Source organism: Oryx dammah, unplaced genomic scaffold, assembly GCF_014754425.2.
Source record: "Oryx dammah isolate SB20612 unplaced genomic scaffold, SCBI_Odam_1.1 HiC_scaffold_28, whole genome shotgun sequence".
Taxonomy (NCBI): Eukaryota; Metazoa; Chordata; class Mammalia; order Artiodactyla; family Bovidae; genus Oryx; species Oryx dammah.
The window spans coordinates 18215302-18237014 of record NW_024070212.1 but is presented as its reverse complement, the minus strand read 5'-3'; the positions used below and the strand labels follow the sequence as shown (position 1 = coordinate 18237014).

The 21713-nt window shown below is 55.7% G+C and overlaps 1 protein-coding gene across 8 annotated transcripts; it reads right to left on the bottom strand.

Moving 5' to 3' along the window:
• Nucleotides 1–4785: 4785 nt before the first annotated feature.
• On the bottom strand, nucleotides 4786–19985 carry CELF3 (CUGBP Elav-like family member 3). Of its 8 annotated transcripts, none has more exons than XM_040230669.1 (13): nucleotides 19047–19931; nucleotides 17780–17862; nucleotides 12587–12635; nucleotides 12121–12249; nucleotides 11920–11999; nucleotides 10422–10565; nucleotides 10165–10306; nucleotides 9668–9817; nucleotides 9191–9256; nucleotides 8774–8902; nucleotides 8404–8547; nucleotides 7357–7494; nucleotides 4786–5779 (listed from the first exon to the last, which is right to left on the bottom strand). In XM_040230669.1, the coding sequence occupies exons 1-12, from the start codon at nucleotides 19189–19191 to the stop codon at nucleotides 7367–7369; spliced, it is 1389 nt and encodes a 462-aa protein (XP_040086603.1). In that variant the 5' UTR covers nucleotides 19192–19931; the 3' UTR covers nucleotides 4786–5779; nucleotides 7357–7366. The 8 variants fall into 8 exon arrangements, 7 of the variants coding, with proteins under 7 accessions (XP_040086603.1, XP_040086605.1, XP_040086606.1 ...); XM_040230671.1 differs by having other exon boundaries at nucleotides 8774–8899; nucleotides 19047–19827; XM_040230672.1 differs by having other exon boundaries at nucleotides 12121–12246; nucleotides 19047–19827.
• Nucleotides 19986–21713: the final 1728 nt, after the last annotated feature.

Sequence of the window (21713 nt, the reverse complement as noted above, 5' to 3'; positions counted from 1 at the left end):
TTCTCTGGTTTTCTTGACTACAAATCCTTTGGGTTGTGTGGGAAGAGGTGAGGAAGAATGTTTGAGATTTGAGTTTGAGTGATGCATCTGAAGATGGGGAGGAACGTGTAACTGGCTCTCCTGCACAACTAGTGAGGCGGATGTTTGAGAGCAGGAGTTGGGGAGAGGTGGAAGAAGGAGGAGAAAGGAGAAGCTGGGAGGCCCCTGGTCCACAGTTCAGTTTCCAGAAAGTTCCTTCTCCAGCTCTCAGGATTGGTTGTGCCAGTCCACTCAAGCTCCACATTGACTCGCAGGATGTCTCTCCCTCAGCCTGATGTAGAAAGAGTCTGGCAGAGCCCCTGGGACAGGTTTTAGCACTGTCCCCCTGGCCCAGCAACATGTATTTTCTTTTTCGCTTTTCAAGTAACAGGAAACTTCCCTCTGGAATCTGAACGGAAAGGTACACATCACCTCTCCTGAGTGCCAGCTCAGTACTGTGTACTCCGGGTGATTAGAGTCCCTCACACATGTGGTCTTGCTTGCTTTTTGCTCTTGCAGAAGAATCTCAGGTGCTATGGACTGAGTACCTATACTTTAGAATCCCTGTTCTACTCTGTGTTAGTTTCTGGGCTGAATCTGTTCTGAAAAGTTCAGCATTTTTGTTTGGTTGGATGTTTTAAATTATTTTTATAAACCCTCTAGTTTTATTTTTATAATCCCGAGCCACATGCTTTTGCTCCTTGATTATAGAGTCCATGAGAGCAAGGAGTAGTTTGACACTTTGTTTGGCAGTTTGGGCAGAGACATTGCGTGGGTCTCTCACTCAGCCGCCAGTACTAAATAATTGAAATTTGGTACATATTAAAGTCCTTGATGCTGGGAAAGATTGAGGGCAGAAGGAGAAGAGGGCGTCAGAGGATAAGATAGCTGGCTGGCATCACCAATGCAGTGGACATGAACTTAAGGCAAACTTCTGAAAATGGTGAGGGACAGGGAGGCCTGGCGTGCTGCAGTCCGTGGGGTCGCAGAGAGTCGGACACAACTGGGCAACTGAACAACAACAAATGCTACTGTGTTAATTGGGAAAATTTTTTTATTTAATGAGGAACACAGAGAGGTAGAAGGTGGAACTCCAGAGTTAGAATTAACAGAAGGTAAAGTCAAACATTAACTGATTATCTACTTTGTGCAGAGCGTTGTGTTAGATGCTGCAATAGATACAAAGGCAAAGTAAGACACTCTACTAACTTTGAGGCTCTTGGAGGAATGGCCGTGATCCCCAGCTGCGGAAGGGTTAAGTGGCAAAAGGACTAGAAAAGATGGGAGAAAGATCTTTGGATGAAAGCAGTTAAATCTTGACGAAGAAAATGGTGTTTAAAGTGAACTGTTTAGAAGGAGCAGGATTTCAACAATAAGGCATTCAGCGAACCTCACTGAGCTGTTATGTGCCAACACTAGTAATTGGGAATGAAAATACATGGGTTGGAGGCATCAAATACTTGTCTAGGCAACAACAAACAGTTCTATTTGATTAGAATTTAAGGTGTGTATAGGACTAAAACGGAAGATAAGCCTCTGAAGAGCCTTGAATGGCAGGTAAAATCTCTACATTTTTTTTAAAAAAGAGAATTTCCCCAGTGATCCCCCGGTTAGGACTCCATGCTCTCATTGCTGAGGACCCAGGTTCAGACCCTGATTGGAGAACTAACAAACACCCCAGAAACCGCACAGCATGGCCAAAAAATAAAAAAGAGAAGTTTCATCTTTCATCAGCTGCAGTTGAGAAACTTTGATGTTGCAGAATACATACAGAGGGATCAGTTAGTAGGAGACTGTCTTGATTAATAAGTGGATGCAGTAATAACTTGAAATGAGGGAAATGAATATAAAAAAACTATGGAAGGGAAATCATTTATGATTTAGCATTAAACATTGAGTTTACTTGAGAGTAGTAAAAGATTCTCAAGGTTTCATGGCTCAGTGGAAAATGGATATATTTAAGATGTGAAACTTTGGGAAAGAAAATATTTTAGCTTTGGACCTGTTACAATTTAGGTGTGTGTGAGAAATCTAGATACAGGTGTCCAGTAGCTATTTCCTATTTGCCGAGCACCTCCTAATGTTCTGGGCACTGATTAGGATGGTGGAGACATGGCAGATGAACAAGGCAGAGTAGATATCTGTAAATGAATTTGTAGAAGATGGATGACTTCTCTGGAGAACAGGAGGGGAGATGTGGAGATGGGTGGGGAGGAAACTAGATCTCCGGTGGGTGAGGAGAACCTGGACAGAGCTGATGGCGGTGAGATGGAGAGACAGACGTGAGTGAGAGCGAGCCGGTAGGGTTGGATCTGAGACATGAGAGCAACGGTGTGATTGCAGTTTGGGTCGGGCCAGTTCACTGTGAGCCTCTACTGGTGAGGAGGACGGAGGGAGGAAAGGCACCACCGAAACGGAGTTCAGGAGAAACAGCAGGTTAAAAACGTATCCGGCAGTCATCTTTGAGTAAAGAGAAGATGCAACCCCATTTATGAGGAGCAAGAGGAAGCCGACTACTCAGGAAGATAGACTGAAAGAGGAGCCAGAGAGGGGAGAATCTAACAGCTGGGAGCTTGAGCCAGGGCTGCTCAAGTTCTCAAATTTGGAAAAGGGAATGAGGTTTGCTTAGCCAAGAGTGAGAATTGCTTCAGTCACAACCTCAAGCAGCCAAGACTGTGAAAGCCTTGGAAAGTTTAGCAGGAGAATGAAAAGACATTGGAGAGCCTGAAAATCAGAGAGGGACTCAAGCTACTGAAAAGTCCAACCCTAAAGACGCGAGACACCTTGTATTACATTCATATATTTTAAAGATCTGAAAATACAGACGGGGTGGGAACGCACGGAAGGAATGGTGGGACTTTTCCCTTAACCACATTCTCATCACCGCAGCCCCCTCCCAACTGAGGATATTTTCCTAAATGTCTTCTTATCTCTAAAACTAGAAGGCTTCCCCAATCCCTGCTATTAACCTGTCCGCTCCACTCTTCCGCCTTAAGTTATTTTACTTCTCTCTTCTCTTCATGCTGCCATAAACATTTGAACAGTAATTTGATTATTTTAGAAGAAACTAATGCTGTTTCCTCTTGTTTGGCTTGAACGTAAGTGATCCTGTTGTCATCATTTCCTGTTTCTTCTGCATTTTATTACTGAGGCCTCTTCTGCTCAGAAGAGAGGTTAGTGAACTTCGTTAGCTAACAGAACTACCTCTTCTTTATACCTTCCCTGCTATGTTTGAAGCAGTATGATGTCTGAAAAATCTGTGTTCATACAAGTTAGGAGCCCCCTTTTCTGTTTCAGGTGGCTTCCTTTGTTTTGCCATCAAAGGGCCTGGAGAATCTTTGTCCAGATGTTCTGATTCCTCAGAAGAACGCTGTGTCTTCTTCATCCCCATCATTCAACCTGACTTGCCTAATGCTTCTCTGGAGAAAAACTGGCTGCAGCCTTGAGGGAGGCGGGACAGCACCAAGCAGTGACAAGCAATGAATGCTGCCTTCCCTGTTTGTGTGAAGGGAAAGATGCCAAGAAGGGGACCTTCCTAGTCCCCCCAGTCCCCAAATCTCAGGAGATCCCAGCTGTCAGTAAATCACTCTGGAGGTGCCTTTTGGTTTAAACCCAACCTCCCATCTTTCTGTCCTGACCCAGAAACTGTTGCGAAGCCACAGTGAGCAGCTCAGGGGAAAATTCACAATGTTAATTCCAACTCTGGTGATCCTCCTTGTGCACACCTCATCCCATCTCTGACCACACACACACACCCATGTCTCTGTTTGAAATTTCATATGCTGCGGACTTGGCTCAGAATCCTGAGTAAGTCCATCCCTGATGTCTTACCAAGCCAAGAGACGTGTTTTTTTCTTGAAACAACGTCCACAGATAGTCCCTCCAGTGCCACACACGTTACTTCTCTTTCTGCCTCTTCTTAGTTTGGGGCAGTTTAAGAAAAGGCAGAAGTATGGGGCATAGATGGGGGGTGAGTTGTGGGGATTCACTCATCCTTGTCCTCTCACGGAATAGCTCTGGCCTGGGGCCAGATCTAGGCTGGAAAGTGAGCAAGTTTATAAGTAGAATGCCATGAGGGTGAGGTTGCAGGTAGCCGCCTAGAAGCAAATGGCCCATATGTTGTGAAGTTAAAGACAACACCTGTGTCAACCCCAGCAGGAAAGCAGTTTACAGAGTGGAATCTAGAAAAGCGAGAGACCTAGGGCTGACGCATGCACTTTCTGCTTGATAGGAGTCACTGCTCTGGCCTGCTAGATCCTTCTTGGGATCTTTGCCTCAGGTCACAGACAGGTAGTTGAAGGTGTGAAACAAGTGCGTCATGGGCTTTGGGGCCTGGGTTCCATTCCTGCACCATCCCTTCATCACTCTGTGACGCTGGGTAAGTGAGCTCACCTCCACCGCTCCCAGCATCCCACAGCTCCCCCATGTGAATGAGGGACAAGTGGAGGTCTGGAGTGTGAGGCCACATGTCCTCAGCCTTCAGATGGACAGGGCTGGCTATGGGAAAGAGACCTGCTGACCTGCTTTCTCCCTTCTGTGCCTGCTCTGTAGAGCATTCCAGAACTAAGCCCAAAAGAAGGGCAGAGGAACAAGATCATGAAGGCATGATCAAGGCCTAGACTGTGCTCAAAGGACTTCCTATGAGGGAGTCTGGGCCCTCCTCATGGAGTTTTCTCTCCCCAACCTCTCCCTCCGTACCTCCTTCTCCCCCCACCCGCTGTGGGCACCAGATACCCTCCCTCCATCCTTCCAAGACGCTTATTTGAAGCTTTTAAACTTTTTTCTTTATTTAGACAGAAAAGACCAACTCTTTAAAAGTAAAATGCAATAAATAAATAAGTTAAGCATAGAGAAATGTCTGAAACGGACTCCCCACTCTCCCCTCACCACTCCCCCCACCCCATTTCTGTTCCCTAAAACCTCTTTCTAAAGAAAATGATCAGGTAATAAACCCTTTGAGCCCGCCCCGCACCCCTCCTCCCAAATACCCAGTTACCCCCCAAAGCAAAGGGAGAAATCAAGAGAGAGAAAAAATCCAAGGGAAATATTGTCTAAACTCCCAGAAAGAGAGATGGCAGCGCCGGGCTGGGCCGGGCTGGATAACGCACGGGTGGTAGTGGTATTTACACGGAGGGGACCAGCAGAGACTGTAAACATTTTTAGGGGTTTGGGGGAGGTCTTTTCCTCTTGAAAGGAGGAGGGTCTCTGTGGCTGACTGGCGGAGAGGCAGCCCTCAGGGCTCCCCAACACCCTCCTTAGGGGGGCCCTCAGGGGAGGCAGTGTTTTAGGGCTGGGAGCCCAGGGTTAAGGGTTATCCTACCTCAAGCTGAGGGTGGCAGGGAGTGAGGGAACCAGCTTCTGAGAAACCCCTAATGTGGGGAAGAGGCTGGGGTGAGGTGGGTGGGGAGCGTGTTGGAGGCCCCCGCTGCCCTCCCGGGCCACACAGGTAGATGAGGCCCACTGGTGGGGGAGGCAGGTGCGAAAGCTGGGCACAGGAGGCCTGTCACAGGAGCCTCAGCAGAAGGCAGATAGCCCCGAGCCTGGTCCACGCTCCCTCACAAAAGGCCAAAAGGGCACCTGGCAGGAAGAGGCCCTTTGGGGGAAGCGGGGTGATGGGAGTGGGCCGGTGTCCTGTGCCCCCAGGGCCACGAAGCAGCGTTTGCCCCAGAGCCCAGACAAGGCCCAGGGCGGATGTGCAGAGAGGGCCGGGGCCAGCCGTGGGGAGAGGGGTGAGGCGCCCCTTCCTCTGGTGTCTCCAGACCTGTGAAGGAAGGAAACACAGGTGAGGCTGGGGGGAAGACAGCAGCGGATGCAGGTCACAGGCCCTGGGGTCAGAGGGAGCCGGGGGCGCTGAGGAAGGCAGGTCATCAGGAAGGCCTCGGTCCAAACTGAACCGTCTGGCCCCCCAGCCATTCGACAAGGGGCCAGGGTGGAGGAGAGGAGATGGGAGGGGTGGGGCAGATGATACAGGAAACCGAAGGATGTTAGGAAGGAAATACTCAAACAGCCCGTGAGAAGAAAGGCTGGAGAGTGTGGAGACAGGGGCCAGAGGAGGAGAGGCAAAGACACGAGGTGACACACAGGCAGGCAGAGGGGACTCAGAGGAAGGAGGGCGAGGTATAGGGACAGACACCTGGAAAAGAGCAAGGGGGCGTCCGCAAAAGGGCGGCAGAGCAGGCCGGGGCGGAGCCGGGGCTGCAGTCTCATGGGGTGAGACCCGCCCCAGCCCCTAGGGGGTGCTCTCATTCCTTTTAGAAAAGGAACAAAGAAAGCCAAAGAGAAATGCACGGAACACAGACCACAGTCACCAACCACTGTTGACCAAGCACGTCCCGCGAGCTGCCCCCGGCCCTGACCCTGGGCTGGGGGGCGCTTCCCTCCGCGGCCCCCTCCCCAAATAACAAACAATCGGCTCCAAAGACAACACGCTCGTTCCATGCAACTTACAGGGGCCCGGAGCAGGGGTCCGGGGATGGGGGCTTCGGCCGACAATGGACACGGGCCCTGGGCTGGGGGGCCCCCAGGGTGGGGGGGAGTTAAGCAGCCAGGATTGGGGGGAAAGGGGGAAAAACAGAAAATGTGGGTATTGTTCTTGGGTTGTGTTTTTTTCAGGGGTTTGGTCCAAAAGAGATTAAACAACACAAAAGTAATCAAAGCTCACAGCTCTGTGGCCATGAGGTTGGGGTGGTGGCGGGCAATGGGGAGGAGGGGGCCTGCTATGTAAAATTCACAGGCAGTCCAGCATTCCAGCCACCTCACCTGAAGCAAAGGTACTTCCCAGAGGCCTGACACTCAGACTCCCCCGAATCTGTTCTGTCGCTCTCCCCTGTCCCATGGGTCTGCTGCTACCACTGGGGGTCCAGGGCACCAGGGCTTGATGTCCCCACTTCTCAGGACAACAGATATTCTAGGAGCCAGTGATTTTAGGACCCTCCAGTACCCTAAACCAGTCCCCCTAGTCCCCAAACCCTACTCCCCTAATTCTACTCCATCCCAAAGGAAAACCAGAAAGAGAAACACATAGACACATGGACACTGACCAGACAAACGAGACCAGATACTGGGGAAGTTCTAGGGAGTGGACACAGATAGATACAGACTTGGCTCTCTCTGGGGTCACAGTGTGTGTGTGTGTGTGTGTGTGTGTGTGTGTGTGTATGAAAGAGAAAGTGAAAGAGAGAGACCTAGGTGATTGAAAGCAGCTGAGGAAGCTGCTCCAGGGCCCCGAGTGCCCAGAGCCAGGGGTGGGCATCCCTGAGGGGGCTTGGAAAAGGGGTGGGGGCCCTGGCTGCACAGTGTGAGGGGCTAGAGAGCTGACAGGACGGGAGCAGGACCCACCTGGGTGCCCTCAGTAGGGCCGATTGGCATCCTTAGGCCGCTTTAACTGGACTTTGAGGCGCTTCATGCCAATCTGGAAACCATTCATGGCCTGGATGGCAGCCTGGGCGCTGGCCGGATTGTCGAAACTCACGAAGCCTAAGGTGAGAGGGTCATAAGGCCTGGCCCAGCCCCCCTCATTCCCCTGAGCTTAGGCCAAGGCCTACCCTTTGCTTTCCTGTAATCACCCTACTTTTTCCATGTCTCCCAAATGCCCAGAAACTGCCCAGCACACCGGAGGCTTTCAGTAAGTAGTAGTTGCGTAGATGAGTCCAGTCTACCCTCTTGCATATCCCAGGACCTTCCTTTCTGCATTCTTTGAGGGGAAGCTCCCTCCTTGGCCTGGATAGCTCAGAACCTGCCTTTTGAAACTTCCACTCCAGACCCTAAATGACATCTGAAGCCCAGAGGACAAGTACACCCCCTTTCTACCCTGAAGAATAAAGACCACTAAACCCTGCTCCCTAAGCCTTCCTTTTGAAAATTGAACTACCCCAGCTTCTGAGCCTCTTCCAGTCCTCTTGGAGCATAGATTTGACCAGCTCTTAAAGGAGGAAAGATGTGGTTTCTGGAGGAAGGGATGGGCTTGGGCAGCAGCTGGTATGGGATATCAGGAGTGGAAAAAATGGTTCTTTCAGACTTCTAGATGATCTGGATTTCAAATACTGGGCCCATTGCAACCACATGTGCATGTGTGCACGCTAAGTCACTCAGTCATGTCCGACTCTGTGCGACCCTAAGGACAGTAGCCTGGCAGGCTTCTCTGTTCACAGGATTCGTCAGTCAAGAATACTGGAGCGGGTTGCCATGCCCTCCTCCAAGGGATCTTCCCATCCAGGGATCGAACCCATGTCTCTCACAGTCTCCTGCATTGGCAGGCACATTCTTTACCACTAGCGCCATCTGGGAAGCCCCACTGCAACCCAAAGTGCCTTCAAACGCATCAGACCTTGTCCTCATCTGGCCAAAAAGTGCCCTATTTTCTCTTTTGGATCGTCGTGTACTTACCAAAGCACTTGCTCTGATTGGTGGCTCTGTCAACAAAGACTTTGGCTGAGATGACGTGGCCAAAGGGGACAAACATCTGGAGGATCTCTGAGTCCGTGAACTCCTGGGGCAGGTGGTAGATGAAGATGTTGCAGCCATCAGGGCCTGGGTGGCAGTAGAGACGGAAGGAGGCGCTCAGTGATGGGGAGACAGACTGCAAGGGGCCGAGGAAGGCAGCCCCCAACATGTAGGCCAGAGTGCCAGCCACCGCATCTGTCCCCTACCCACTCATCCCCACCCTCAGGGCCAGAGATGGCCTTGGAGCCCACGACAAGGGCACCCCCCTTGAAAGCTCTTAGCTGGGATCCCCCCACCCCAGGCCATACCACACCTTCCCGTTGCTGCTGCTGCTGTTGCTGCTGCTGCTGCTGCTGTGGGGGTGGCGGGGGCTGCTGGGCCACCAGAGCAGGAGGCTGTGGGAACGCAGGTGCCACCAGGCTGTAGGCTGCTGGGTAAGCTGCTGGGGTGGGGGGGTTGTGGAGAACAGACAGAGTTGATGGGGTTCCTGAGATGCCCCTGCCCCTGGCCCTCCTAACCAACCCTGCCCCTCTGCCCAGAGGCTGGCTGATGGAGCTGACAGGGATGAGAGGTGTCAGGGGAGGGCTGCCTCAGACCATGCCCATAAAGGTGTGTCCTTGCAGGAATGGCCTGAGGTAAGTCTGAAGGGGCAACTGGCAGAAAGAGGGAAGCCCAGGCTTCTTTTCCTCTTGTCAACCCTTCCACGCTGGCTGAGGCTGGGGCTCCTCACCTGTATAGTGCTGCATCCCCGCGTAGGCCTGCTGCAGGGGGTCCACGGGGGCCGCGGGGCTCTGGGCTGGGGAGAGCAGTGCTGACCATGAGGGGGGCTCAGGCAGCGGGGGGCCCCACCTGTGCTTCTGAGAGCCAAGGCCAGGCAGGCGGGAGGGAGAACCTCATGGGAGGGCATGGGGGTGAACTGAGAGGGTGGACATGCACTGAGTCACGGGCAGAGGGGAGAGCCTGGCATCAGCGAGACTTGAGTCGTGGCTGGCCGTGCCACCAGGACAAGTTGCCTCGCCTCTGTATGCCTCAGCTTCCCTGGCCGAGACAGGGACGGAACATCCCTGCCCTGGGTGACAGAGCAGGAGAGAGCGCCTTGTCACCTCGGAGGCTGGAGAGGAAAGAGGGGTCCTGACTGCCCACAGTGAGAGTGGTAGGGGGGATGGTTGCTGAGGAGAGCAGTGGGCAGGCGGGCAGAGAACCCCACCTGGGTAGGGGTGAACCCCGTTGGGATATAGAGCGTCAGGGGCAGGCTGCCCAGTGGGCTGGGTGGGCACTGGGCTGTAGCCGTTGACGCCCAGGGCAGCAGGGATGGCAGAGACGGGTGTGGCAGCGATGGCAGGAGGCGTGCTGGTTCCTGGGGAGGAGAAAGCAGCACAGACAGGGCAGAAAAGCAGATACACACACAGAGAGATGCAGAGAAATGGTCAGCAAGTCCGGGGGTGGAGGGAAGGAGCAGGCTACTGTCTGACCCCTGACCCCTCCCAGACCCCATGCTTCCCTGAGCGATGCCCTGAGCCCCCCTCCCCACCTGCACCATGTGGAAGCTCCCATGAGCTGCCTCTGGCACCCCAGCCCAGCCAGCCCAGCCCAGCCCAGCCCAGCCCTGCCTGGACCTTACCTGAGGAGGGGCTGATGGGGGTCCCTGTGTCCCCCTCCCCACCTGCACCCTGTCCCCCTCCCTGTGCCCCGCCTGCGCCTTACCTGAGGAGGGGGTGATGGGGGTGGCGATGAGGCCGTTGGCATTGACGGCGGCCATGTGCTGCATCTGCACGGCGGCCATGGTGGCCACGGGGCTGAGGTAGGCACTGTGAGCCGCCACCAGGGCCGCCTGCTGCTGCATTAGCTGGGAACAGAGGAAGGGAGGAGACTGGGGCCCTGCACCCTGATCCAGCTCCCCTGTTCACCCTGGGCCTTGGCACTGGGAGGTGGGGGGCAGGACCCTGGAGGGAGATGCTCACGGCCTGGGTGTAGGCGCTGTAGGCGCCGAACTGGAGAGCGATGGGGCTGAACATGCCCAGCTGGGTGGCCACCTGCTGCATTCGGCGGAGACCGCGCTCCTTCTCCGTGTCGGCAAACTTCACCACCAGGCTGGATGAGGCACCCTGAGCACCGGCCCCACACGTGGTCAGAGGGATGGAGTCAGCGTCTCTCCTCCCCAGAGCCTTGAGGACCTGGCCTCATTCCACCACTCCTGGCTTGGCCTCGTTCGGAGGGCAGCCATCATAGCGCCGATGTCAAATGGGGAGGTTTTCATCCTGCCCTCCCCCCATGACAGGTCGTGCAAGAGACCAGGAAAAGTCGAGGAATATGAAGCCATGTTCTGGAAAGGGGAAGATGCTCCCAGAATGCAAAGGGCACTCCTGCCCTCTCCATGCAGATCCTGAGCCGGAAATCATCCCCAGGGTGGATCAGCTACAGCAAATGTTTAACCTCAAGCTCGTCTTGCCTTGTAGCTGCTCCCCGGTGTCCCAGTCCTCACGGTGTGCTCAGTGGACACAGCTCGACATTCAATACCAGCCTACGCTATTAGTAAATAAAAACTAGCCTGGAACATTTGCAAGGACCCTTGTAGAATCCTGGGCTCTGGAATGCATTTCTCTATCTGATGCTGTATCCTCTCGCCCAGGTCCCTGCTAAGTGCTTGCTTGCCCAACCTCTGTTAGAGAACCTGATGGAGTTTGAGGAAACCAAACTCCAAACTTCCTTGGGAGCTAGCTAGTTCCTTTTGAGGGGTTTGCTCTGCTGGGGAGCCCTCTGTGAGAGCAGTCAGCTAGCTGCTGCTGTTGCTGCTAAGTCACTTCAGTCATGTCCGACTCTGTGCGACCCCATAGATGGCAGCCCAGCAGGCTCCCCCGTCCCTGGGATTCTCCAGGCAAGAACACTGGAGTGGGTTGCCATTTCCTTCTCCAATGCATGAAAGTGAAAAGTGAAAAGTGAAGTCGCTCAGTCGTGTCTGACTCTTCGTGACCCCATGGACTGCAGCCTACCAGGCTCCTCCGTCCATGGGATTTTCCAGGCAAGAGTACTGGAGTGAGGAGTCAGCTAGCTAATCCACTGCCAATGTGAGGGGAGGGGGTGGGGCAGCGGGGTGAAGGTGTAGAGGGCAGGTGGGGCCACTAAGCAAGTGTCCCGATGCCTAGCCAGTGGGGGCAGGGGGTGTGTGGGAGGGGAGGAGGGAGAAGAGGTGAAAAGTGAAGAGGGCTGACGGCTGGAGAAGGCTGGAGAGGAGGGCAAGGACTTTTGGACTGAAGATGGGGATGGGATGGGGACAAGGGGCAGAGCGATGGTCTTTCCAGGGGAAGCGGTCCCTAAGAGGCTGATACTTCTGCCAGAAAATTCTTTTTTAATAAATCCAAAGATCCTATCCAGAACAGACTGCCCCCTTTGAGCCAAGGTCTGCTTTGGGCCCAGTGAGGCTGGAAGAGGCCCGAGGGCTAGGGCAGCGGTGAGACTTACCGGCAGGGTCCGGCTGCTGTGAAGGGTGTTGATGGCCGCCTGGGCCTCTGCGTGGGTCTGGAACTTCACGAAGGCGCAGCCTGAAGGTTCAAGAAGGATGAGGAAGGGTGTGAGTGCCCACCCTGGAGGGTGCCCCCGTGGTCCCCATTGCCCATGGAACCAGGGGGAGAGGGCTCAGTGGGGGGCGTGCCGGCGGGCTACCTTTGCTGGTGCCGTCTGGGCCCCGGAGCACAGTGCACTCGTCTATGGTGCCGAAGGGCTCGAACATCTTCCGGACGTCCTCATCTGTCTGCTGCTTCCCTAGCATCCCCACAAAGAGCTTCCGGTCTTCTGGCGGGGAGCGCATAGGAGGAGGGGCAGATGCAGGGCCTTGGGGGCACCTTCCCTGCCCTGCTCCAGCCTGGGACAGGCAGAGACCCCTCCCCTTCTCCCCTTCCCCTCCGCTCTTCCCTGGGACTCCCCTCACCCTGGGGACCAGTGGCTCTAGAGTGTGAAACGGGGATGGTTGGGGGATAGGCTACAGTTACATAGAGAGGACACCCCGGTTCTGAAGGGCTGACTTACACTCCCCTGTGGGCCTCAGTTTTGCCATCTCAGCAGTGGGCTGGATCACATCCCCTCTGGCCACCCTGACTCATGCCCACCTTTCCAAAGGTACAGAACCTACCTCCTCGGCTCTCGCTGTCGGCTGGCTTGACCTGGATTGGCCTGTTCATCTAAAGGAAAGAAGAGAAAGAACCGCTGGGGACCACTTCTGACTGCCCCAGGTGCCCTCCCCAGGCCAGGACCTGCAGAGAGGCTAGAGGGAGTAAGCCCCAGGCCCAGCCCTCTAAACTCTTGGTGGGAAGGAAGGGATGGGGTTCAGTCTTGTTTGGGATTAGAGGGAGAGGAAGGAGAGGAAGGAGAGGAGGGTGCTCGTGGGGCAGGACTCCAAGCTCAGGTAGGGCCCCAGATGATTCGGCCAAGGAGAGGCGCTGCTCTCCTTAGGGGGAGAGTCGGGCTGCCCAGAGGACCCGGGTCCTGAGACAGAGCCCAACCAAGGGCTATTCAGCAAGGCTGCCTCAGTTCTACAAAGTAGGAGCAGCAGAGGACACCCCATCAAGCAAGCCCCAAGGAAGACTCTAGACTGAAGGAGACCCCACAGATGCTCCGACTTCCGTCTGACCCCTGGAGGTGTGGCTGCCTCTTTTTCTGCCCCCCTACACCCCTTGACCCCAGGGGGAAGGCACTCGGGCAGCACAAAGGGAGCAGATGCCCAGTCTCCGTGGCAACGGGAGAATGCGCGCCATGGCAACCGCCCACTCAGCCTGATTTATCCGTCCCCGTCGCCCTGGCGACCGTGGTGACGTCATCACTTCTGCTGCTCCACACACCCGGAGAAGGAGTGGGGAGGGGGGTGGGAACAGAGTATGTTGGGGGTGGAGGATTTAGTGGGGGCTGAAAGGTGGGGGAGGGGCCCAGGAGAGCTTCCTGATTCTGGAGGGAGGCGCTGAGTAGGCTCTCCAGAAGCCACACTGACCAAGCTCCTGTCTTCCTCTTCCAGATCAAATCCTTGGTGTCTCACTGTCAAGACAGCTCTAGGCGGGGAGTTGCTGTCCCGTGCTCCTTTGAGATTCTCCGGGTACCCAGAAGTCCTGAACTCTACCCTCTCCCTACCCCCGCAGCATCTCCCTTTGTTCAGCTTCCGGTGGAAATGCAGACAGTTCCCTTCTCTGTGTTCCTGTCTGGTGAGAGGACTTGGGAATGACTCCTGCAGGTTGATTTCCTTCACCAGTGGGGGGCGGGGGGGGAGCATCTTAGGAACTGGAGAGGCAGGAGAGGACTCAGTATTTCAGGTCTGAATATATTTTGCTGTTGAAGACTTTGACTGTTGGGGCCACATCTGGTCACCCCACTCACCTGCTGGTGGAGCTGCCCTTGGTCTAAACAGAAGTAACCATTCATCCACATTCCAAGGGTGGGACCAAAGTTACCCTCCGGAAAGGCACTAGATAGACTGTGAGGGCTGGCCCTGCCACTCACTAGCTGGGTGACCTTGGACATTTCTCTCCTCTAAGCCTCAGCTTCCTCATCTGTGAAATGGGCTGGGTCTGGCGGCCTAGAGTCAGGTTCCCCTCAGCCCTAGTAGTCTAACCTTGAGACTTCGTGTGTCAGCGCGTCACCCAGAGATGTGCAGAAATGATAGTCGTCCCTGCCAACTTCTCACATGCACCTTGTTCCCAGGGGGCAGATCACGCCAGTCTGTCCAGCTGGACTCTGCAGGTGAGGCATCTCAGCTCCAGACCCGATCTAGGCCCTGCCTCAACCAATGCCTTCTCCCTGTCCACCCCTCCCCCTAGTCTCTGGATCTGAGAGCAGCTGGCAGGGGTGGGTGGTAACAGACACACAAATCCTCTGGCCAATCTGCCCCAGCTTTATCCTTCAGCAATCTGGGATTATCCCATCGGAGGCTCAATCTCCTCAAGGGCGTGTTTGTGTGTGTGAGTGCATGCAGCAAGGGGTAGTGGTCAGCCACTCAGGCCTCTCGCTCTTTCACTCTCCTCTTCTGTTCTCTGGTGACCAGGAAGTCCCCTCATGGGCATCTCAGCAGCCAACCTCTCAACCCCCCCACAGGAGCAGTAGGGCCTGAGCCACAGTGCTGGAGGCACAGCTTTGGGGAGTTCTTAGGCTTGGCACTAACCCTTCCCAACAGGACCCTGGGGATTTGCTGTTCTGGTTGAGGATGGGGAACCTGGGATCCAGAGAGAGAGAATGGTGTTCCTGCCCTGCAAGGCTCCCAGGCACAAAAATAGCATATCAATAAATATCCACAGCTGATATAGATTCACACAAAAACACCCAAGTGCACAGACCACAGCACAGACCACGTTGACGGAAGGCTCTCCCCACTCCCCCACAGACAGCCTTCTCCCTTGATGGCCCCCAGTGCCCCATTCCCAGCCTCTCCTTCTTGGCCTGGCACTTCCTGTGGGAAGCTCAGCCTTTGTTAGCTCAGCTCGGGCACACCTGCCCCCTCCCCTGAGTCCAGCTGGGCCCTGTTTACCTGGCAACCAGGTGCCGGGTGCCTCTCTTCCCTAGCTACTACCAGCCAGGTGATGAGTCCTCCCCAGGGCCTCCCAAAGAAGAAGGGGCTATTTATACTCCAACCAAGTATCTATAAGACCCCCACCAACATGGTCACTTGTAAGTAAGTCCTTCTCACCAATAGCAAAGACCCCACTTCCATGCCCACAGGTCTAATTTTTCTGAAGGCAGAGGCCTGGTGCCCTGCCACTCCCAGCTCCAGACTCAAGCCCGGTGTCCCAGACCACACACAGGCGCTCTCCGTGGAGTCATAATCCTCCTGCCCAACGGCAAGGTGAAGGGGGGACTCATGTCCCCGCCGTGGGATTTTGGCCCAAGTAGAGCAGGAAAGGCAGGCCAGATAGAAGGAGTCCTTCATGCTACCACCTCCAGGAGGCCACAGGGAGAATGCTCATGGAGGGAATTCAGGGTCCTGTGACAGAGCCTCTCCTGGGAACTCTTAGGAAAGAGAGAAGGAAATGTGGTTCCATGGCCATGAGTCTAGCTCCCATTCTTTAACTGTGCAGCATTAAGCATCACCCAAATATGGCGGTACCTTCCAGATTCTGGGGTGACAAAGATGGGGGAAAGGAGAGAGAGTAAACGCCCCCATTAAAGAAGGAACCTGCAGAAGGAAGCATGGAGATTAGACAGTAGGGGGAACTTCCCAACACAATTGTGCCAGAGCTGGAGACTGGACACACACATACATTCACACACACACTTGCACACTCATCTGAAGGAAAACACTGCTGCCAGAAAGGCAGGTGGCTGAGAAAAGACCTGGGGCACACAGGATCAGGCCGAGCTTGGCTCTCCTAGGCTGCCCTGGTCTGCTCCCCCAAAACCCCAACACAGGCCCCTCTTAGAGGACGGAATCCCTCATTTCCTACTGAAAGCTCCGTCAGGTGTGTCTGGATCCTGTCCTCTGGGGCAGGGGCCAGAGTGAGAACTCAGCATCACCTGGGCGCTTGGGGCAGGGCTGGACAATTATTAACTGGGGTGCCCTCCTCACTCACCTCTGAGCCCAGGCCTTACTTCCTCAGGAAGAGGAGGCAGCACCTTTCCATACCCAGGATGGAGCCATGCCCGAGCCACACAGGCAGCTGGAGGGGGACAGGGCCAGGGGGGAAGCCCCCTGCTGGCATAGATGGCCCAGGGGCTGCTGCCCATCCCTGCCGTCTCTCTCACCCGTGGCCCCCCAACCCTGCTTTCTACCGCCTGCCTTGACCCTCCCCACTCCTCTTTTCACAGGAACTCTGAGATGGGAGACAACAGAAAAGGACAGAGAAACAGCAATGGAAATGAAAACTATTGATCTGTGTGGGGCTTCCACAGAAGAAAGAAAAAGGAGGGCCGTGAGGTCATGCGATGGAAACCAGGCTTCCTGGAGATGCTTGTGCCCAAACACAGACACACACAAGCACACACACACAGACACACACGAGCACATGCAGATACACATGAGCACACACACACGAGTGCACACACCCACAGACACACAGATACACACAAATGAGCACACACACACACACGTGCTTCTTAGAACCCGAGCCTGCTCACACATGCCCAGATCCTTCACGTCATGAGCTGTGGCCGGGAAGATAGTGGGTGCAGGTGGTGACTGGCAGTGAACCTGCTTCCCTAGGGGTACTGGGGGTCGAGGGCCACAGAGGGTCACTGAGCCACGGAGGGTGGGAAGTTGGGGGTGATGGAGCCAGTTCTGTTTTCCTGGATTCCCCCCACCCTCTTCCCATCTGTTTTGTCTATTTCCCTCCCTGGCAGAGCTGGAAAAACAGGCTGCATCTCCATTTCCCACACAAGGGAAGGAGAAGGGGATGTGACAGGTGTGTCTCCAGCACTCAGACTGTTCAGCAAATATTGGCTGGAGGGAAGGATGGAGTTAGCTCTCAAGAGGTACTTTCCAGGTGAGGCCGCAGAAGCCGAGAGATATGGAAAAGAAATGGCACATCCTCTCCCCCCAGGATGAATAACTGGGTGGGGGGGGGCGGTCTGAGAGTCGTTATTCTTGTCTTCACCCTCCCCCTACCCAGGCCTGGGACAAGCGGCAAGGATGGCTGAGAGGAAGACAAAGGGCTCTGACCTTGCAGGAGGGAGGCCACATTAGAGGCCACCCTGCCTCCCTAGGCACACTCGGTGGGGTCAGGCCAGATTCTCCATGCTGATGGCTGCCTCCCCTTGCCTGTTGCCCCTTGGCCCCCTCCTCAGGGCTTACTCCCAGCCCAGGCCCACCAGGCCCTGATCCACCCTGATGCCCTGTGACACTGTTCCTGTGGTTTTTCCTGGGAGATACGAGGTGATTTTGTTCGAATTCAGAAGTAGCTCAGAGATGCCCATCCAGTGGGCACCAGCTGCTCACCTCAGTGTGCAAGCACGCTTCCCCCATCTCACAGCCAGATTTCCTCCCCAGAGCCAGAAAGAGTGCCTGAGCGCCTCCTGCCCACCTCTGCCCTGCACTTGGTGCCCACAGTCTTCTCCCCACACCACCCAGCCAGCCGAGTCCTCCCTCTACATGTGGCCCCAGGGGCGGGGGTGTGGGTGGGGAAGGGGCTGCCTCTGCTGCTGGCAAAGGTTGTATTTGCTCCACTCATCGCTGTTTTCCTTCTCTATCGGTGGGAAGAAATGCATGCATCTTTAGCAAGGAGGAGGGGAGCTACCAGGAGGAAGTGACCTCCTAGTGACCAGAGGAGGCGGAAGATATGCTCAGTGTCTTGGGAAGGTGGTGCCCCTTCTACGGCGGCCCTTCTCAGCCCTCTGGCCCTGGAGTGGGACTCACCCCTGGAAGCGTCTTCTGTTCGTGCAGGGCGCTCTGGGCCTTCAGGGCTGAATCGCGGGCACAGTATGTCAGGAAGGCACATCCTGAGGAGGGGCAGGGGCAGAGAGGCCGGGTGGGGGTGAGTCCCCATCTTCCCTCCCTAAAAGGCTCTCCTTCCCCATGAGCCTGAGGACTGGGGAGCTGCTCCCTCCTTGCTACCTTCTGCCTGCTGGGGAGGGGAGGTGCCGGAGAGGGGGTGCATGTTCTCCCCAGGAGTCTCTGGGCTGAGGAGGACGGGGCAGAGACCCCGAGACCGGGAGTCTTCCATGATGAGGTGATGGAAAAGAGAGAAGCCTGGGCTGTCGGGAGCTGGGGCTTTGTGTGGGGGGAGGAGAAGGGACATGTGATCTCCAGACAAGCGCGTGTCTGTGGTTTCCTCTCTTCCTTAGCTGGTCTCCTTTCCCCTTCCTCCTTCGCCTCCACCTCCCTCCATCTTGGTCATCACCCCTCCCCTCTCCCATTTTCCCTATTTCTTCCTTTCTTTCCAACTCCGAGGGTGGAGAGCAGGCTAGAGAAGGAAGGGAAGAGCGGGGCACAGGAGTCCCTGGGCTGGTGGACGGGGAGGCAGTGTGGCCCCTTTGAGCTCCACCACCAGGGGCTCTCCAAAGCCTGACCCCGGACCTGACTGGCCCTGGGCCTGACCCTGCTTAGCGGCACAGCCCTGAGGTCTCCCTTCACCGCCAGCTCCCTGAACTTCCCACATCTTCACCAGCCCATCATCCTGCAGTCACTCCAGGCCCCGCTCTAATTCTGGAGCTGCCCTGCCCAGACCATGAACATCCATCCACTCTCTCCAGGTTGAGCACATGACCCCGGCTCCACACTTCTGTCCCAGTAGTATCTGAGGCTACTAAGACTCTCCTCTTGGGCGCGACACCTCCCTCACACACACACCCCTGCCCGCCCTCTGTCCCTCAGCTCTCTCGTGCCTCCATCCTTCCTTGGGTACACATCCACATCATCCGCCTCAGCTCGGGGAGCCACCCATCTGCAGCCCCTTGACAACTCTTCCCCCAAAGAGGCTCTCCTGAGTCCTCCACCTGGAGTCCCCTGGTCACCCGAGCTGAGTTCTCTTCTAGCTCTTCCATCCACACTCCCCATCCCAGGAACTCTCTTCCTTCCAGATCAGCCTTTTCCAGTCACTCCATCCCTCCAGCCTGGCCTGTCCCCTCCACCCAGCCTCCCAGCCCACTCCCTGAAGCCTCTCCAGCCTGGCCTGACCCCTCACCCTTGTGCAGCCCGGTGTACTTGTCCTTGATGACAGTCAGCTCGAAGATCCGACCGAACTGTTCGAAGATGGGTTTCAGGTCCTTTTCCTCCAGGTGCCTCGGGATCTGCCCCACAAACAGCTTGATGGCATCCGGTTCCTTCATCGGGGCGGCCCAGGAGAAGGGGCCGAGGGGAGCAGGGAGAAGCCCGAAGGCCAGGGGGAGCTGCCCAGCAAGGAGGCAGGTGGCCGGGGCTGGGGCCCAGCCGGGGCTGGCTTTCCCTGTGGCCCCAACCACAGTGCTAGCAGAGGGGCAGCTCTTCACACAAAGGAGGCCCGGGGAGTTGAAGGCTAGGGGTCAGGGGTCTAGGCAGACACTGTCATGCCACCAGGGGGCATAGCCCAAACAAATGATCTCCCTCCCAGAGAGCTGGCAGAGATCCCAGGATGGGGGGCAGTGTGGCCAAGACCTGGAGGGTCGAGGTGGTAGCAGAGGCACTGGGAACTGGGGGTTGAGATGAGAGCTGGAGGTGGAGGGCAGGGGGGCGGGGGGCCTGAGGAGGGTGACGGGGATGGGAGCTGAGGGCTGAGGGTCCTGGTATGCTGGCCAGCAGCGCTGGGAGGGGGGCACTCCTGATGTGGGGCAGGTGGAGTTCTCCTTGGCTTTCCTGGAGGACACCTCCCCTGTGGCTGGTCCTTCTGCTGGGTCCGAAGATCCCTGATGCCAGATGCTCGGTCTCTGATGGCGGCAGGGCTCCGGGGGTCCCTTTGGCCCTGTCGCCCCCCTCCAGGTCCTCCCCTCAGCCCCCCTCCCACCCCCACCCCGGTCCCCGGGCCTGGGCTGCTGCTGGCTGCTCCCGCCGCTGGGGCTGCCTGCTTTCCCGGTCACCTGGGTCCCGGAGCTCTGCTCTCCGGCCGCGCTCTCCTCAACAAAAACCTCCCCCCTCCACACCCCCTCCCCACTCCCACCTCCTTTCCCCTGACATCAGTGATGTCAGTCTCAGGGGTGGAATACAAATTCTCTACCCTGGAGAGGGACGCACAATCCAGACAAGAGCCACGCCCTCTTTCTATCTCCTTCCTCCCTGACTCCCTTCCCACCCCCAGAAGAGCAGCTGGTCCTGTTGATAATAACCCTTCCCCCATCTTACTCCCCAATCACGAGTTGGGCAAGGCACTAAGATGGAGAATTTACAGAGGAGCCCTTAGGTGGGGTCCATTGTTCCGGGGGGCTGGAGCTGTCCCCGGTGCTGGAAGAGAAGACCCAGGAGAGGGGAGCAAGGGGGAGGAAGAGAGGGGAGCCGGCGTCTGGGGAGACTGAGAGTGGGGAGCCAAGGAAAGAAATCAGGGGAAAGAAGAGGGCATAGAGACAGCTGGGCAGGTTAGGGGCGGGTGAGGAGAAGGGTGTAGCTGGGGAGGGAAACAGGTCACGGAGCCTGGGGGAAAGGGCAGAAGGGACCCAGAGAGAAATATAGAAACGGGGTTGTGGAAGAGAGAGCAGGGTGAGAAGAGTACAGAGAGGGAATTGTATGTTTTCCAGAAAAGAAAGCAAGGAAAACTCGATCTTGCTGGCATTTGCTGACGCCCCCTTCTTGCCCTCTGGGGGGTTTGTGTGTAATGCCTGCGTGGGCAGCGAGGCAGCGGCGGCGGTGACAGCCGGTGGTGACAATGTCACGGGTGGTGACAGCTTTCTCTCTGGGAAGCTCCTTGAAGACCAGAACCCCGTTTAATTCAGCATTTTACCGTCCACAGTGTCTAGCACAATGTCGTATTCACACACAGTAGGAGCTTAACAAATATTTCTTGAAGAAATAGTCAACGCAAAGAACCTCTGATGAGAGTAGATTCCTGATTGCTTCGATGGGCAGAATCACAACCGTCAATCTCCCCTTTAGTGCAGAGGAGACCCAAACACTCCTTCCTTCTCCGCCCGCTGCCCCAGTTAGGTTCCCTGAGTGGGACTCTGAGACCGAGTCAGGTCGTACAGAAGCACACTTGGGGGCCAGTGCTCCCCTAGACAGCCCTACTGTAGATCAGTCTTCCCGATGATGTCGAAGGAGCTTGACCCCTCCATGCACTGGGCTTGCTCACCGTTCCCCCTCAATGCAGAGAGTATCTGCTGACCTCAAACCTCCTGGACGGGGGCAGCCCTTTCCCGCCATCCGGTGCTCACCTACCAGGGCTCACAGCTTTTGCGGGACACCATGCCTCCTTCACCCTTTCGTCACCCCAGAATGAGGCTGATGTCTCCACATATGAAATCTGTCCCACCTGAATCCCAGCACCCCCTTCGCTAGGCTCTCTGGGCAGGCCAGCGTCTATTCTGGAAAGGGAAGTAATAGTAACACCGCTTAGAGGGCTCTTGTGTTGGTTCATGTCCTAGGCATTGTTCAAGTGCTTTATATTGACTAACTTGTTTAACCCTTAGCACCACCCTATGATGTAGGCTCTATCATTATCTTCCAGCAAAGATGAGGAAATCAGGGCACAGAGAGATTAAATGAATTGCCTAAGGTCGTGCATTAGAAAGAGATATAGCTAGCTGAGAGCGGAGGAGGCAGGACAGTCTGGTTCCAAATCCACGGGTTTAACTCCCCTATCACATCTCCTAGTGGGAATTCGGGGAGTGGTTGAGCCTGGCTTTTTTTCCTCTGGTGTCTTCCTCTGAGCCCTGGGTGAGACATATCC